The 19,094-nt window shown below is 46.0% G+C and overlaps 1 protein-coding gene across 8 annotated transcripts in view; it reads left to right on the top strand.

Moving 5' to 3' along the window:
• Nucleotides 1–9,336, top strand: part of EXOC1 (exocyst complex component 1) — a 143,000-nt gene extending 133,664 nt beyond the window's left edge. For 6 of the 8 annotated variants that reach the window (XM_063920898.1, XM_063920902.1, XM_063920900.1 and 3 more), the window contains 2 exons: nt 4,635–4,829; nt 6,139–9,336. In XM_063920898.1, coding sequence (XP_063776968.1) covers nt 4,635–4,829; nt 6,139–6,291 — 348 coding nt within the window. In that variant the 3' untranslated portion in view covers nt 6,292–9,336. The remainder of the gene's footprint in view (nt 1–4,634; nt 4,830–6,138) is intronic. The other 2 variants (XM_063920903.1, XM_063920901.1) reach the window with 1 other exon arrangement.
• Nucleotides 9,337–19,094: the final 9,758 nt, after the last annotated feature.

The raw sequence follows: 19,094 nt of genomic DNA, 5'->3' as shown, positions 1-19,094 counted from the left end.
GCGGTTTAAACCAACGTGATTTGAGGAATCCCAGGACTACGTTGAGATCCCACAGTGCCACTGGAGGCACAAAAGGGGGTTGTATATGCAGTACTCCCTTGTCAAATTTCTGGACTTCAGGAACTGAAGCCAATTCTTTCTGGAAGAAAATCGACCGGGCCGAAATTTGAACCTTAATGGACCCCAATTTGAGGCCCATAGACACTCCTGTTTGCAGGAAATGCAGGAATCGACCGAGTTGAAATTTTTTCGTGGGGCCTTCCTGGCCTCACACCACGCAACATATTTTCGCCACATGTGGTGATAATGTTGTGCGGTCACCTCCTTCCTGGCTTTGACCAGGGTAGGAATGACCTCTTCCGGAATGCCTTTTTTTCCTTAGGATCCGGCGTTCAACCGCCATGCCGTCAAACGCACCCGCGGTAAGTCTTGGAACAGACATGGTACTTGCTGAAGCAAGTCACTTCTTATCGGCAGAGGCTCTGAGTCCTCTGTGAGTATCTCATGAAGTTCCGGGTACCAAGTCCTTCTTGGCCCATCCGGAGCCACGAGTATAGTTCTTACTCCTCTACGTCTTATAATTCTCAGTACCTTTGGTATGAGAAGCAGAGGAGGGAACACATACACCGACTGGTACACCCATGGTGTTACCAGAACGTCCACAGCTATTTCCTGAGGGTCTCCTGACCTGGCGCAATACCTGTCCAGTTTTTTGTTCAGGCGGGACGCCATCATGTCCACCTTTGGTCTTTCCCCACGGTGCACAATCATGTGGAAAAAACTTCTCGATGAAGTCCCCACTCTCCCGGGTGGAGGTCGTGCTGAGGAAGTCTGCTTCCCAGTTGTCCACTCCCGGAATGAAAACTGCTGACAGTGCTATCACATGATTTTCCGCCCAGCGAAGAATCCTTGCAGTTTCTGCCATTGTCCTCCTGCTTCTTGTGCCGCCCTGTCTGTTTACGTGGGCGACTGCCGTGATGTTGTCCCACTGGATCAATACCGGCTGACCTTGAAGCAGAGGTCTTGCTAAGCTTAGAGCATTGTAAATTGCTCTTAGCTCCAGTATATTTATGCGGAGAGAAGTCCCCAGACTTGATCACACTCCCTGGAAATTTTTTCCCTGTGTGACTGCTCCCCAGCCTTTCAAGCTGGAATCCGTGGTCACCAGGACCCAGTCCTGAATGCATAACTGTGGCACTTTAGTAGATGAGCACTCTGCAGCCACCACAGAAGAGACACCCTTGTCCTTGGAGACAGGGTTATCCGCTGATGCATCTGAAGATGCGATCCGGACCATTTGTCCAGCAGATCCCACTGAAAAGTTCTTGCGTGAAATCTGCCGAATGGAATCGCTTCGTAAGAAGCCACCATTTTTCCCAGGACCCTTGTGCAATGATGCACTGACACTTTTCCTGGTTTTTGGAGGTTCCTGACTAGCTCGGATAACTCCCTGGCTTTCTCCTCCGGGAGAAACACCTTTTTCTGGACTGTGTCCAGAATCATCCCTAGGGACAGCAGACGTGTCGTCGGAGACAGCTGCGATTTTGGAATATTTAGAATCCACCCGTGCTGTCGTAGAACTACTTGAGATAGTGCTACTCAGACCTCCAACTGTTCTCTGGACCTTGCCCTTATCAGGAGATCGTCCAAGTAAGGGATAATTAAGACGCCTTTTCTTTGAAGAAGAATCATCATTTCGGCCATTACCTTGGTAAAGACCCGGGGTGCCGTGGACAATCCAAACGGCAGCGTCTGAAACTGATAGTGACAGTTTTGTACCACGAACCTGAGGTACCCTTTGTGAGAAGGGCAAATTTGGACATGGAGGTAAGCATCCTTGATGTCCAGGGACACCATATAGTCCCCTTCTTCCTGGTTCGCTATCACTGCTCTGAGTGACTCCATTTAGAATAGGTCTCACCGAGCCGTCTGGCTTCAGTACCACAATATAGTGTGGAATAATACCCCTTTACTTGTTGTAGGAGGGGTACTTTGATTATCACCTGCTGGGAATACAGCTTGTGAATTGTTTCCAATACTGCCTCCCTGTCGGAGGTAGACGTTGGTAAAGCAAACTTCAGGAACCTGCGAGGGGGAGACGTCTCGAATTTCCAATCTGTACCCCTGGGATACTACTTGTAGGATCCAGGGGTCCACTTGCGAGTGAGCCCACTGCGTGCTGAAACTCTTGAGACGACCCCCCACCGCACCTGTTTGTACGGCCCCAGCGTCATGCTGAGGACTTGGCAGAAGCGGTGGAAGGCTTCTGTTCCTGGGAATGGGCTGCCTGCTGCAGTCTTCTTCCCTTACCTCTATCCCTGGGCAGATATTATGGGGACGAAAGGACTGAGGCTGAAAAGACTATGTCTTTTTCTGCTGAGATGTGACTTGGGGTAAAAAAGGTGGATTTTCTAGCTGTTGCCGTGGCCACCAGGTCCGATGGACCGACCCCAAATAACTCCTCCCCTTTATACGGCAATACTTCCATGTGCCGTTTGGAATCTGCATCACCTGACCACTGTCGTGTCCATAAACATCGTCTGGCAGATATGGACATCGCACTTACTCTTGATGCCAGAGTTTCGCATATATAGAAATGCATCTTTTAAATGCTCTATAGTCAATAAAATACTGTCCCTGTCAAGGGTATCAATATTTCCAGTCAGGGAATCCGACCAAGCCACCCCAGCGCTGCCCATCCAGGCTGAGGTGATCGCTGGTCGCAGTATAACACCAGTATGTGTGTATATACTTTTTAGGATATTTTCCAACCTCCTATCAGTTGGCTCCTTGAGGGCGTCCGTATCTGGAGACAGTAACGCCACTTGTTTTTATAAGCGTGTGAGCGCCTTATCCACCCTAAGGTGTGTTTCCCAACGCGCCATAACTTCTGGCGGGAAAGGGTATACCGCCAATAATTTTCTATCGGGGGAAACCCACGCATCATCACACACTTCATTTAATTTATCTGATTCAGGAAAAACCACATGTAGTTTTTTTACACTCCACATAATACCCTTTTTTGTGGTACTTGTAGTATCAGAAATATGTAACATCTCCTTCATTGCCCTTAACAAGTAACGTGTGGCCCTAAAGGAAAATACGTTTGTTTCTTCACCGTCGACACTGGAGTCAGTGTCCGTGTCTGTGTCGACCGACTGAGGTAAAAGGACGTTTTAACGCCCCTGACGGTGTTTTAGACGCCTGGACAGGTACTAATTGGTTTGCCGGCCGTCTCATGTCGTCAACCGACCTTGCAGCGTGTTGACATTATCACGTAATTCCTTAAATAAGCCATCCATTCCGGTGTCGACTCCCTAGAGAGTGACATCACCATTACCGGCAATTGCTCCGCCTCCTCACCAACATCGTCCTCATACATGTCGACACACAAGTACCGACACACAGCACACACACAGGGAATGCTCTGATAGAGGACAGGACCCCACTAGCCCTTTGGGGAGACAGAGGGAGAGTTTGCCAGCACACACCAAAAACGCTATATTATACAGGGACAACCTTTATATAAGTGTTTTTCCCTTATAGCATTTTAATATATATATACATATCGCCAAATAAGTGCCCCCCCTCTCTGTTTTAACCCTGTTTCTGTAGTGCAGTGCAGGGGAGAGCCTGGGAGCCTTCCCACCAGCCTTTCTGTGAGGGAATGTGTGCTGAGGAGAATAGGCCCCGCCCCCTTTTCGGCGGGCTTCTTCTCCCGTTTTTCTGAGACCTGGCAGGGGTTAAATACATCCATATAGCCTCCAGGGGCTATATGTGATGTATTTTTAGCCAGAATAAGGTATTATACATTGCTGCCCAGGGCGCCCCCAGCAACGCCCTGCACCCTCCGTGACCGTTGGTGTGAAGTGTGTGACAACAATGGCGCACAGCTGCAGTGCTGTGCGCTACCTTCATGAAGACTGAAAAGCCTTCTGCCGCCGGTTTCTGGACCTTCAATCTTCAGCATCTGCAAGGGGGGTCGGCGGCGCGGCTCCGGGACGAACCCCAGGGTGAGACCTGTGTTCCGACTCCCTCTGGAGCTAATGGTGTCCAGTAGCCTAAGAAGCCAATCCATCCTGCACGCAGGTGAGTTGAACTTCTCTCCCCTAAGTCCCTCGATGCAGTGAGCCTGTTGCCAGCAGGACTCACTGAAAATAAGAAACCTAAAAACTTTTTCTAAGCAGCTCCTTAAGAGAGCCACCTAGATTGCACCCTGCTTGGACGGGCACAAAAACCTAACTGAGGCTTGGAGGAGGGTCATGGGGGGAGGAGCCAGTACATACCACCTGATCCTAAAGCTTTAGTTTTGTGCCCTGTCTCCTGCGGAGCCGCTAATCCCCATGGTCCTGACGGAGTCCCCAGCATCCACTTAGGACGTCAGAGAAATGTATATAATCTACATACTAATTGAGCAGTGTTTGTGATTTTGCACAGTGCGTTCACCACAGTAACGTTTACCTGGGATAGTTTTTAAACCGTGCCTTAAGCCATTTGTACTAGTAATTGCTTTGTAGTGGTGAGACGATCACAAGAGTATCAGCCACCAATCTAATATGTATAGTAAGTATGTGGAATATGATTTTGTAATTGTTGTCATTTAACCAATTAACTAATTTACTTTGTCTTCCAAGATATTCTTTGAAGGGGTCAAAGCACGTGTTGCCCAAGGAATTGGCTATGAGGAAGTAAGCTACCAGTTGGCATTCAGTAAGCAGGAGCTGCGTAAAGTCATAAAGGACTATCCTGGTAAAGAAGTGAAGAAGGGTCTGGATAACCTTTACAAAAAAGTGGATAAGCACCTGTGTGAGGAGGAGAACCTGTTACAGGTGAGTGTGTTATAGGTGGTTTCCCATGTGATTCAGCAAGTGCGTTCTGGTCACTTTGTTACTCCAGTGATTTCAGTAATAAATGTCCACTTCACTTTCTGCCCAGAAGAACTGGGGCTTATGGAGCTTGGCATCATATGCAGTATATACAGTAGAATTTGAGGCTCATGCAAAATCAACACTAGCCAGTAAGATATAAATCCGTATTCTATCTCTGGGTTTGTTTGTTTGTTTTATAAAGAGCCAGTGTAATTGGTTGTCAGCAGAGACTGTTTATGGCCAGTGTCTGATTGGTTGTAGCTGGTTACAGAATGTTATTTCTCTGATGTTATTATATATGTCAGAAAGTGCCGTTATGTACACTAAGACAATATTGGAGGTTACACAAGACAGGAAAGGGCTCCGTGAGAAGGCCGCAGTTCCAGCATTGCAGGGGCAAGAAAGACGTGTGCATTCTATTGTAACAATGCGCTGAATTATTATATATCCCACCATATTATGTAGTGCAGCATGTAAAGTATTTGCCATCACATCAGTCCCTTCCTCATGGGGGCTTACAGTATAGATACCCTAGCACGCATACACTAGGGTATTTATCTGGCACTGTATGTTTTGGGGAATAAATTGGGGCACCCAGCAGATAACCACACAGCACAGGGAGAACACGGAAAGAAACTCCAGAGTTATGGCCCTAGTTGGGAATTGCGCTAATGACCCCAGCACTATGCTGCACCATCTTCTCATATCGCAATGTGAAATCCTATATGACATAAAGGGGGTTATTCAGAGTTGTTAGCAAAGCAAAAAAGTTAGCAGGTGTGGCAGATATAACATGTGCAGAGAGAGTTAGATTTGGGTGGGTTACATTGTTTCTGTGCAGGGTAAATACTGGCTGCCTTATTTCTACACTGCAAGTTAGATTCCAGTTTGAACACACTCCACCCAAATCTAAATCTCTCTGCACATGTTACATCTGCCCCACCTGCACCGCACATAATTTTGCCCAATTGCTAACTTTTTTGGTTTGTTAACAACTCTGAATAACCCCCAAAGTGCATTATACATGTCTACTATTTTGTGTAGCATACAGCTCTGTAGTCAAATGTGTGTAATGAAATCAGGTTTGAAATGCTACAGTATAAGAAGTTTTATTTCTATGAGGAAAAATTGCGACTCCAGTATGCAAATAACATTTTTAACATTGTCAGCTGACATCACAACTGCTGTTTACAATTATTATTTGTGTTTTTGCCACATTAAGATTGAGTGTTACTAAGTACACACATGTCCTGTCTGTTCTCTCCACCAGGTGGTGTGGCACACCATGCAGGATGAATTCATCCGTCAGTATAAGCACTTTGAGGGTCTGATTGAGAAATGTTACACTGGAGCTGGAATCACAATGGAATTCACCATTCAGGACATCCTGGAGTATTTCTCTAGCATTGCACAGTCTCATTAGCCAAACAAAAGGTGCAAAGAAGGAGAGAAGCACTTTAAGTGTCACCTACATGGAAGGGGAAATGACAAAACAAAAGTCTGCCTTAAAGCCTATGTCTTTGCTCATATGCTGCCACCTCTAGTAGATGGACTTCTGAAGCTAATGTTATGGCTGGTGGAAATTTACTGCACCGAGAGTAGGAACAAACATCATTTAACTCTACCATAACCTGCATTCCTCATGCTGAATGTGGTTATCGTCTGTATACTCTGTCTCATTCTCAGTGGTAATCAGTGATTTGGCGTGTTATAACTGTCTCTCATAGCAGTGACAAATGAGTTGTCCCTTAATTTCCAGATATCTAGTGATGCACATCATTTCCACAAACCCTGCTAATGAGGTATATATGCATTACTGTAAACTGTCTACAGGTCTATATAGCACAAACATTACACGTAAGTGTGAGTCTTCACTAAGTGTGTGGGGGCCAATGGAATTACTCCATATAATGATGTAGACATTCAGAAATATTGGTTAACATAATAGAATGTTTTTGCTAAGATGAAATCTCATTATTTATATTTTTGTTTTTAAAAAGATTTTTTTTCGACTCTAAAGCTATTGTAATTTATTACTATCTTTAACTTACTGTCTTTAGTTTCCTTTATTCATGCTGTTTTTCAACAAGGTATTTATATTTTTAAAGTTTTTTTTTCTTTTTTTTTAAATGTTCATTTCCCTTGGATATGGCACAGAGCTGTTCTGATTACAGTTACAGCCGGTGTGTGGTGTTAGATCTGTGTCACATCCAAAGTGATACATTGAAAATTACAGAAAGCAGCTAAAAAGATCAGGAAACTGGAAGAAAGTAAGGTAAATACAATCAAAGCTGCCTGATACTGGATGCCCCTTTTAATTATATGTCCAATTTTTTTCCTCTGATATAGCAGTGGACTTGGATTTACATATAGAATCTGTGCAAACATGAGTGCATATAGAACATGTCAGTGCATATTCACATGAACATCTTAAACACTTTTAAAATGCTTTTGCTAGTAATTTTTATGTCAAAGTTATTTCTCAAAAACACCTTTTTTTGGGGGGGGGACGACAACTATATTATACTACTGATTACATTCCATAAACTACAAAAATGTCATTTCCTGTAATGATGAGTTACATTTGCCTGCACTAGAGTTTTGGAATATATTAAAGTGCATACAGGTTTAACTTATTGCCCAAATGTCTGATTTTGAAACCACAGATACATTTGTTGGTGACCTGAGAATCGAGATTTTCTACCCTTTCAAAGCAGATCTGTCCCCTAAACACAGCGGCACGTTACAGATCTATCTGAACAAACCTCACCAAACTAAACAAGTGACACTTGCAGGATGTTGCAGCTTTATAGTTGTCTCTGCCTGATTCAGGTGTGGTTGGAGGTGCCGTCGCTGCGCCTTACATAGAAGCAGAAGTAATAGCACTAATATCAGTAGCGGATCTTGCCACGGGCAAGCAGGACTTTTGCTGCTGTCAGTGCTGTGCCCCCCGCTGCCGCTGCCCCCCGCCGTGAAGGGAACTAGACGCGTAGCGTCTAGTAGTTTCCCTTCGTGGAGAGGACCTTTGTTGTGCGGTGCGCGATGATGTCATTGCGCACCGCACATCATTTCAGCCACGCCCCTATTGCCCGCCCGGGGCGCTGCAAACCCTGGAGCCGGCCCTGACTAATATGTTAATACTGCAGGAGGCGTCTGATATTAGGAAAAGCCTCCTGCTTGCATCAGTAATCCATGCCACAACGGATCACCTGCGACACCATGAAGTGTCACAAACCAGCCACTGCAGATCGGAGGCCTTGAAATCACATCTCCATTTTGAGAAACGCCGCCAGTTGCCATACCCTCCCTGCCCCAAAACAGTTACAGACTGTCAATCGCTGACCCTCTGCTGCCAACGACGCAGACCCATACTGCACAGGTCCAGTGTATGAGCCGCAGCTCCATCCACATCTGAATCGTGCCCTCTGTAATCATCTTTTTGCTTGTCTGCATGAACAAATCATGTACTGGCAGCAGTGTGCTCATGTGCACCTGAGAAACATCCTGTTACATCATCTAACTGCCAGCTTTTCAGTTAATTGGTTCTGAATGATCACATGAGCTGTTTCACTTAGCTCTCAGCAAGAGCCAATTTCTGACATTGAGAGGGAGGAGCAGAGTTTTATAGCTCATTTATCTCAGCATGATAGCATTTTTAAAACTTTGTGATGGGTATGCCTTATGAAGAAAGTTTAATATAATCAAGTTAAATAAAAATAGATCTCTTCTTCGGGGTCCATGGTCTCCATAGGGTTAATTCTTAACTTTGGGGTATGATCTGTTGGAGACCAGGACTGGCACCAAACAATAAAGTTTGTGAGGCTCGCAGGATGCAGTGGGCTCCTCTGCCTTCATACCCCGTCCCCCATGCTCAGGCACTTCAGTTTTTTTGCAGTGCCAACATGGAGATAGTCACACTGAAGAAGCTTTTGTTTTTTAACAATTTTATTCTCTAACAATTTTTAATTCTTACTGAGCAATCAGCGTCTGATAGTCCAACGGGAAGCCAGCGCTGATGCTCCAACATCCCCACCAGGCCACGACCCCACAGCTGGGTGTGTAATTTCGGCGGGACCCCTGGCAAAATTCCTTCACTGGCAGAGGTGCAGGCACACCTGGGATTGCAACCGGATCACTGGGGGACAGGTAAGGCGGGTAACCAGCTTGCAGGACCTGTGTATAGCGCAGTCCATTTACCGCTGGCCTGGGGAGAGGGCCAGTGGCGCTGACATGCTCCTGGACCATTAAGTGTTCCCTACGGCCGCACTAGACCACCAGGGCTGTAATGTACACTGGTGCTGGGGACCAGGAGAACCAGTGGGGGAGGTCAGCCCTTCCCCAGCTGCCCCTCCCCCAGCCCAGGGCGCCATTCCACAGCGGTCTTCCCGTCCTGGACTGCTCCTCGCTCATCCTCCTCCACAGAGATGCTGGGCAGCCATTATCTGAGCTCTGCAGGTCTCCTGAGCGGTGGGTAGAATCTCCCTGTATACCTCTACCACATTGCAGGTTATACAAAGTGCAGCATCCTACCAAGCCTCTTCTACAGAGCAGTGTAGTTGATATCAGTGCCCATTGCAGTTAAATTATTTATTCTGCATTGTATGTTGCTTATGTTAGTACTGCTGCATGTTTTAAATCTCTCTCTGTCTGATATTGCTTTCTCTCTAACCCTTGAAAACTGGTGCGTTTGGGGTTATATATGCCATACTGTAAATTGTATATTGTGTGCACACCTTGTCACATACTACTCCTGTTACATGCTGCACATTGCCATAATTGTGTGTGTGTACACAGTAATTCTGCTATGTCTAACAAAGCTAAGACCAAGCAGTCAGAGGCTTCTACTATGGTAGCATGTAAAATCTGTAACACAGAGGTTTTACCTCCAGGAATTGTCACAGGATGTTAAGTGCACAATCTGTTTGGTGCCTCCCAGCACTTGTGCAAGAACCCCCATTGGGCATCTTTTACCACATTGCTGACTAAGATTGCTGACCATATTACTACCCCACCTGTGGCTTCCCCTATGGGTATACCACAACCACTGCAGCCGGTGTCTCCCTCTATGGGATTTCCACATTCATTACAGCCTGTTTATCAGTCAATTGCATCCTCACCCGTATCTACCACATGGTTGGACTCATTTTCTAGCTCTATACAGAGCTTGACTGCTTCCTCTGCTGTTTTTCAAAACCATGATGCAGGGTCAAGGGACATTGCCTGCACCCTCTACTGCTAAGCGGCCTGTGCCTCTCTCACAATCTACCCACATCTCAGTGGCATACCTAGAAATGTTTCTCCCCCAAACCAAAAATTTGTCTGGCGTTCCCCTGCGATTGCCATTAGAAAAGTGAAGAATTTGCACGTGATGCATTGCTAAAAGGGGCGTGGTTTCAATGTAAGGGGCGTGGCATTGCAGGAAAAGACTACCTTATACCCCAGCTTTGCAACCTGCACACCACCATAGATAAAAAAATAATCCTGAGTCATGCCCCTTACATTGCCATTTTTCCTCCTTATAGTAATGCCCATTACACATTATGCCACACACTGTTACACCCATTATACATTATGCCACACACCACAATGTCCGTGATACATTATGCCGCACACCGCAATGCCCATTACCACTTAACAGAAGACATGAGTGAGGCATGGAAATCTCCTACTAAGAAATTTACGATCCCTAAGAAGCTCAGCTCCTTTTATCTGTTGCGATCAGCTGATTGTGCGAAATGGGAGACTCCACCTACAGTGGATGCTCATGTGACACATTTAATTAAAAGTTCAAAACTCCCTATCCCTACGGCATCTTCCCTTAAGGATCTTCCGTATAGGCAGTTGGATATGTGTCTCAAGTCAATGTACTCCCTCTCAGGAGCAATGGCTGGACCGGCTACTGCTACAGCCTCAGTGGCTAACGCAATAGAGACTTGGGCGGACAACCTTGAACAAAGTTTCACCTCTGATCCCACCAAGGACCAGTTTTCTCTGCTCAATAATATCAGAGACGTAGCCTATTACATTGGGGAGGCAGCTCTGGACACAGTCCTATAAGGTTTCCGCTGTTTCCATTGCAGCTCGCCGCATTGTGTGGCTCCGATGTTGGAAAGCAGATTCAGACGCAAAGAAGGCCCTGGAAGCTTTGCCATACACAGGTTTGGGTTAGAAATGGACAAAATTGTTGAGAAATTGTCTACCACTAAGACAGTCTGTCTGTCTTCAGCATCGTCAGTGCGACCTTGGACTTCGTCCTGTCATCAGCACGGCAAGGTCAAAAGTCAGACATTCGCGATAGGGTCTTGCACAGTCAAGACTTCCAAGGCCAAATTCTGCCTGACGAGGCGGGCCTCCCCCTGGGGAACCCAAGGGTGGGAGGACGATTTCTTCAGTTCGCCCACACATGGCTCTTTCCTTCCTGAAGCATCCCCACCAGACAATATTTCCCTACTACTCCATCACCAGACCCAGCAAGTGCTCTCTGGAGTCATACGATCCCTTCCACAGTCTCAGCGGGGTCAAGGGTTGTATTTTACCCTCTTTTTGGCTCAGAAACCAAATGGATCATAAGGTCTAATTCTGAATCTGAAATTGCTGAACAAGTACCCAGGTTCCGTATGGGAACTCTATGATCCATTGTCCTGGCTATGCGACCTGGAGACTATATGGCCTCCATAGATGTTCAGGATGCATACCTCCATGTACCTACTGCACCCTGTCATCAATGATATCTTCGCTTTGCTGTTCTGCAATAGCATTTCCAATTCCAGTCCCTTCCCTTCGGACTGTCTACAGCCCCCAGGGTGTTCACCAAACTTATGGCAGTGATTGCGGCCACTCTTCGAAAACAGGGAACTCTGATATTGCCTTACCTGGACGACCTTCTTCTTGTAACGCAGTCTCCAAAAGGTGCTGGAAAGTCACTTACAGCAGACAGTGGCCTTCCTTCAGTACCATGGATGGCTAGTCAACTAGCCCAAATCCTCACTCATCCCATCGCAGAGGATGCAGCACCTGCTCTGCAGTCAAGGGTCTCTGTTCATTTAGCAATTCAGACCCTAGGCTCCATAGTCTCAGTATTTGACATGGTGGAATATGCCCAATTTCACTCCAGGCCTCCTCAGCACCTAATACTCCCCGAATGGACAGGGTCACCGTCTCAAATCAAATCCCAGACCTTGATTCTACCCCGATCTCTTCTGGCACCTCTGTCATGTTGGTTACACACGCCCAATTTAAACAAGGGCCGACCTTTCTGGATGCCACACTGGACACTCCTCACCATTGGCGCCAGTCTCAGGGGATGTCACGAGCAGTCACTCCTTTCAGGGTCACTGGTCTCTGACAGAAAAGAATTTCCCGATCAACATCCTAGGACTTTGATTTGTCTACCGGGCCCTTCTGATGGCCCAGGCCCTGCTACACGATTTTCCGGTACAAATCCAGTCGGACAACACCACAATAGTGTCATATATATATATATATATATATATATATATATATATATATATATATGGACAAGGTGGCACTCGCAGTGTGACAGCGATGTAGGATGTAACACGGATTCTCGCCTGGAAGAACTTGAGCTCCCGGCCATATCCGCTATACTCATTCCAGGAGTCCTCTACTAGGAAGCTGACTTCCTTAGTCGACAGGACATTCATGCCGGATAAATGGTTTCTACACCCAGAGGTCTTTCAGATACTGGTACGCAATTGGGATCCTCCAGACATCGATCTCATGACCTCCAGACACAATCACAAGGTTCCAGTGTACGGGACAAGAACAAGAGATCCAGGAGAGAACTTCATGGACGCTCCTCAGTCCCCTGGGCCTTCCATCTGGCCTCTCTCTTCCCTCCAGTGTCTCTCCTTCCCAGAGTACTGCGAAAATTCAAAGAGGACGGTGGCACGATCATTCTGGTTGCTCCAGCATGGCCCAGACGCCATTGGTTCACAGATCCAATAGATCTCTCCATAGTGAAAGCCCTTCCCTCTACCTCTTTGTCCGGACTTACTCTCCCAAGGGACATGCCTCTATCCGGACCTCCGTCGTCTGTCTTTGATGACATGGCTCTTGAGACATCCCTTCTAAGAGAAAAAGGTTTCTCCAGTGCGTTGATTCAGACTATGCTTCAGGCTCGGAAATCAGCTTGCATTTATCACCGGATTTTGCACTCCTAGTTCCAGTGGTGTACTCATCATAACTATGACCGTAAGGTTCTCCAGATCACTAGGTTGTCCGCATTCTTGCAGGCAGGCCTGGCCATAGGTCGTCGTCTGGCTTTTCTCAAGGTCCAGGTCTCTGCTTTGTCCGTCTGGTTCCAGAAGAGACTGACTCTTTTACCAGATGTGCGTACCTACCTTCAGGGTGCCCTCTGGATACAGCCTCCATTCATCCCTCCGATAGCGCCTTGGGACCTCCCCTTGGTTCTTTGAGCCTTACAACACAGTCCTTTTGAACCTATGGAACAGGTTGACCTCAAATGGCTCACCACTAAGACTCTCTTTTTTTTATTTTTTATCCTGTTCGCTGTTGCCTCAGCCCGTAGTCTCCAACTTGAGAGCTGTCTCTTGTCGCTCCCTATTTCTGATATTCTACCAGGACTAGGCGATCTTTCGGACTAAGCGTGGATACCTACCCAAGGTAGTATCTAAATTTCATATCAACGAACCAATTGTGGTCCCGGCCTTCCAAGAACCTGTTCTCTCACCAGAGGAAGTTTCGTTGGATGTGGTCCATGCTCATAAGATCGATGTGGACTGAACTAGTTCTGTTAGAAAAAGAAATTCATTATTCATCCTCCTATGGATTCCGCAAACGGGGCTGGCTTGCCAATATATAAATATTGTCACATTGGCTTCACATGACCATCTCACAGGCATACTCACAGTCTGATATTCCTGTTCCACTTACAAGGACGGCCCATTATTCTCACTCTGTGGGTCCTTCATGTGCAGCGCGCAGTGGAGCGTCTACTGAACAATTATGCAAGGCTGCTACATGGTCTTCTGCCCACACGTTTCTTAGGTTCTATGCCTTTGATACCTTTTGCTTCTCAGGATGCAACCTTTGGGCGCCAAGTCCTCCTCTCAGCTTATAACAACTGCTTTGGGACATCCCAAAGTTAAGAATTAACCCTGTGGAGACCATGGACCCCGACAAAGAAAAGAAAGAGTTATGGTAAAACTTACATCCGTTAACTCTTTTTCTTCTAGGTCCATGGGATCCACAGGGCGCCCACCTTGACGCACCACGCTTGAATGGGTTGCCTTTTCTGCTCTATGAGAGTGTGATTTTCTGTGTGTACCATACTTCTCTCCTTTCTCCAGCTCCTGCTTTGGGTTTGTCAGCTAAAACTGAAGAGCATGGGGGCAGGGTATGAAGGCAGGGGAGCCCACTGCATCCTAGGAACCTCACAAAGCTTTATTGTTCTGTGCCAGTCCTGGTCTCCACCAGATCATACCCCAAGGTTAGAAAGTTAAGCCTGCGGATCCCATGGACCTCGACGAAAAAGTGTTAACAAAGGTAAGTTTTACCATAACTCTTTATCATGCGGTTTATATATGAAATGTTGAGTTGTAAAACCCGTCTCGTCTGATCATGTTTCTACCGATATTTAAAAGGGGAATCCTTTTTACTAGCCATGTCTCGCTAGTAAAAACATTGTCCTTTTAAATATTGGACAGAAACATGATCAGTAGTGACAGGTTTTATAACACAACACTTCATAAATATACTCCCTGGATTCTAAAATGGGAAGCTTTGTGAATCTTTCACAAACATGAATACACTACCCTTGTAAATATGTTTATTTTTACACATTTCCTCTAAGAAAGGGCAAGTTAATTAACAGAGCCCAGAAGCCAAATACTGTACTTGTTTGATACCACACTTTTGCCAGTCATATCCTGCCTTCCTAGAAGGGTTCTGCTGGTTCATAGGCTAGATTAACAGTCAGTGGATTGTACATTTATACCCCTTTTCCACCTAGAAGCATGGGCCGAGAGCCTGACACGGGAGCTACCCGGCTGCGGCCCGTGCTCAGCCCCCTTTCCCACTACACTCACCAACCTGGCATATTGCCGGGTTGGTGATGCTGCTGGCGACGCGGCAGCGCTGGGAGATCACATGATCTCCCAGCGCCGCCCTTCCATACACTGTGAACGGGAGCCGTGTCGCATCAACACGGCTTCCGTTTACACTGCACAGCTTTCCGGGTTGAACTCGTGTTCAACCCGGTAAGCCACCTGGGTAGGATTCCCGGATTACTTGATCCGGGTTTTTGCAGAGGGACCCTTTTCCACTAGCAAAAAACACGGGTAAATCTGTGTTTTTCGAGCTAGTGGAAAAGGGGTATGAGTACAACCATGCCATAAGGCAGAGTGCCAGTTATAGTTACCATATCCATGTTCACGTGTATGCAAATACATCCAACTTTTCAGCAATCAATATGTGGCTGGTCAGTCAGTTTCCTTCACTTGGGTCATAAAGGACTTTCCCTTCCAGCTCGAATGAAGGTGTCAGACATTTACTAGTACAAAATCAACAGAAGGTAATGCAATGGACATAACGGGCATACAATTTATTTTAAATAAAAGTGGAATACCAAAATGCTGAATACACAAGGCCAGTGGTGCTGGGGCTGGTAATTATGGGGGTGCCATAATGGAAATTACAGGAAGAAGCTTATGTACTGTATGGTAATGTCTGATATGGTTACCTCCTTACAGCATGTTTTTTAAGGCATGATCGTAACACGAACAATGCAGGAAAAAACATACCTTCTAATGATGGAAAAATAGGTGATAATATTTCAACATACAGTAGTTTTTAGTGGGATTTGTATCGTGGATTATAATGTATATTAATGTGACTACAATAAATTTGTTTAAATTTTGTTTTTTTCACGACATATGAATACTATAATATGCATTCAGCTGTGGTATTGTTTATATCACTGGGACACATGTATAAAGGCCATATTGGAAAGTTTGGGCCTTATGTGAGTATACTTATTCTGTGCACATGGGAGTAGTTAAACTCAACAGTCTTCAATTCCCTTTCAAAACCATTATTAAAGCAAAACACATTTTGTTATTCTGTGAGGTAAAATACATTGCTGTACAATCTCAGAGATGATCAGCTTTCTTTATTCGTCCACTAGGGGGCACAGGGACACTGGGTAATGCTTGAAGTCGGCATCCGGGCACCAAACAGTCAAAACTTTTTCCCAGCATGCTTAGACTCCCTCTTATGCTTACATTACCTCCAGCTGGACAGTTTTTTGTTTGACACTAACCGGACCCATTTTATTGGTGTATGGGTTATTGGGTCAACCCAATTTAGGTTAACACTCATTAAGTCAACCACTGAAGGTCGACAATGCCATTAGGTCGACAGGCCAAAATGTCGACATGAGTTTTTCAAATTTTTTCTTAATTTTTGGGATTTTTTCATACTTAACTATCCACGTGTACTATGATCGGAACGGTAATCTGCCGAGCCATGCGAGAGAACACTGTGCACTAATTTGGATTCCCCATCACTTTACGGAGAAAACGACACCAACAAGTCAAAAACCTCATGTCGACCTTTTGATCTACTACATGTCGACCTAATGGCAGACATGTAGTAGGTCAAAAGGTTGACATGAGGTTTTAGGCATCCTATAGGGTACCCTCACTGGCGTTCCAACACCCTAGCGCAAGTGGCGGCAACACAAGCAACTGGACCGGTGACTTCCGCTGCGGGGATCCTGCTGTGTTCTGTAAATACCAAATTGCTATCTAACAAATTTTTAAAATGCCCGCTCTAATATATATTGCGGACACCAGGCGCATCTTATTACCATATACGATAAATAGACGTTTATGGTAAGAACTTACCGTTGATAACGTGATTTCTCTTATGTCCACAGGTATCACAGGATACCATTGGGATATGGTTGAACGACAGCGGAAATGGCACCAACACGGTCACAAGCTTTCTGGCCTCCCAGGATGCAACGGGGCCTCACCATATAGTCCCGCCCACTGACTCAGTCAGATCAGTTCTTTCCACAGCGATTTAGGCAGGAGCATCAGGTAGAGACTTGTTTAGGCGATAAGAACACACATGCACACCCTTCCATACAAGAAGGAAGAGGTTTAGTGATTATCTAGATCCTCAAATCAGATGCGTCAGGGTGGGATCCCTGTGGATACCTGTGGACATAAGAGAAATCACGTTATCAACGGTAAGTTCTTACCATAACGTCTGTTTCTCTGGCTGGGTCCACAGGATTATCCACAGGATAACATTGGGATTCCCAAAGCCAATTTTAGTGGTGGGGACGCTCCTGATTACCCAGGAGGACCTTTCGCCCGAAGTCTGCGTCATGAGAAGCAAAAGTATCCAAGGTATAATGTCTGATGTATGTGTTTATGGAAGACCATGTGGCTGCCTTACATATCTGTTCTGCTGAAGCACCCTGTTGTGCTGCCCATGAAGGACCTACCTTACGTGTAGAGTGTGCAGAGACATTAGCCGGAGTAGGGAGATCTGCATGAGAATAAGCTTCTGATATTACCATTCGGAGCCATCTCGCCAGCTTCTGTTTACTAGCAGGCCATCCTCTTCTATGGAATCCGTAGAGGATGAAGAGAGAATCTGTTTTCCTGATGGCACTAGTACGATCTATGTAGATTCTTAAAGCTCGGACTACGTCCAGCGACGCTTCTCCCGCAGATAGTCCCGATACCTGAAAAGCTGGGACTACAATCTCTTCATTCAGGTGAAACTTTGATACCACCTTTGGCAGATAGCTAGATCTCATTCTGAGAACTGCTGTCGGGAAAAAAAACTTAGGAAAGGAGACTTACACGATAATGCTCCTAAATCTGACACTCTTCTGGCTGACGCCATTGCCAGTAGAAAAAGCACTTTAGCCGTTAACCATTTAAGATCTGCTCTCTTAAGCGCTTCAAACGGAGGACCCTGGAGGAATTTTAGAACTACATTCAAATCCCAGGGAGCTGCAGGAGGAACAAATGGAGGTTGAATATGTACAACTCCCTGAAAGAAAGTAAATAAGCAATCTTTCGCTGAAACCATACAGTTAATGCTGGTCCTTGAACTCTCAAGGAAGCAACCTCCAAACCCTTATCCAATCCTGCTTGAAGGAAATCCAAAATCCTGGATACTTTAAAGCAGGCATGTCCAACCTGCGGCCCTCCAGCTGTTGTGAAACTACATATCCCAGCATGCCCTGACACTGTTTTGCTGTCAGAGAATGCTAAAGCTGTGTCAGGGTATGCTGGGATGTGTAGTTTCTCAACAGCTGGAGGGCCGCAGGTTGGACATGCCTGCTTTAAAAGATCTTGGATTCAAATTTTTTCCAGTACACCAATGAATATAGGCTTGCCATATTCTATGATACACACGAGCTGAAGAAGGCTTTCTTGCTCTAAGCATCGTCTGGATTACTTGTTTCGAAAATCCTCTCACTTCTAAGATAGAGGTTTCAACTAGGATGAGCGGGTTCGGTTCCTCGGAATCCAAACCCCCCCCCCCCCCGAACTTCACCCATTTTACACGGGTTCGAGGCAGACTCGGATCCTCCCGCCTTGCTCGGTTAACCCGAGCGCGCCCGAACGTCATCATCCTGCTGTCGGATTCTCGCGAGATTCGTATTCTATATAAGGAGCCGCGCGTCGCCGCCATTTTCACTCGTGCAAAGGGAGAGGACGTGTGCAGCGTTCTCTCAGTTGTGTTCAGTGTGCTGCAAATATCTGTGCTCAGTGTGCTGCAAATATCTGGGCTCAGTGTGCTGCAAATATCTGGGCTCAGTGTGCTTTATTGTGGGGACTGGGGACCACCAGTATTATATAGTAGGAGGACAGTGCAGAATTTTGCTGACCAGTGACCACCAGTATTATATCAGTACGGTACAGTAGTCCACTGCTCTACCTACCTCTGTGTCATCAAGTATACTATCCATCCATACCTTTGGTGCATTTTAGTTGTTGTGCGCAGTAGTAGGAGGACAGTGCATAATATATAGCAGTACGGTACAGTAGTCCACTGCTCTACCTACCTCTGTGTCATCAAGTATACTATCCATCCATACCTGTGGTGCATTTTAGTTGTTGTGCGCAGTAGTAGGAGGACAGTGCATAATTATGCTGACCACCAGTATATAATATATAGTACGGTACAGTAGTCCACTGCTCTACCTACCTCTGT

This window comes from Pseudophryne corroboree, chromosome 1 (assembly GCF_028390025.1).
Source record: "Pseudophryne corroboree isolate aPseCor3 chromosome 1, aPseCor3.hap2, whole genome shotgun sequence".
In the NCBI taxonomy this organism is placed as follows: domain Eukaryota; kingdom Metazoa; phylum Chordata; class Amphibia; order Anura; family Myobatrachidae; genus Pseudophryne; species Pseudophryne corroboree.
The sequence above is the reverse complement of the archived record's forward strand: the minus strand, read 5'-3'. Positions and strand labels throughout refer to the sequence as shown.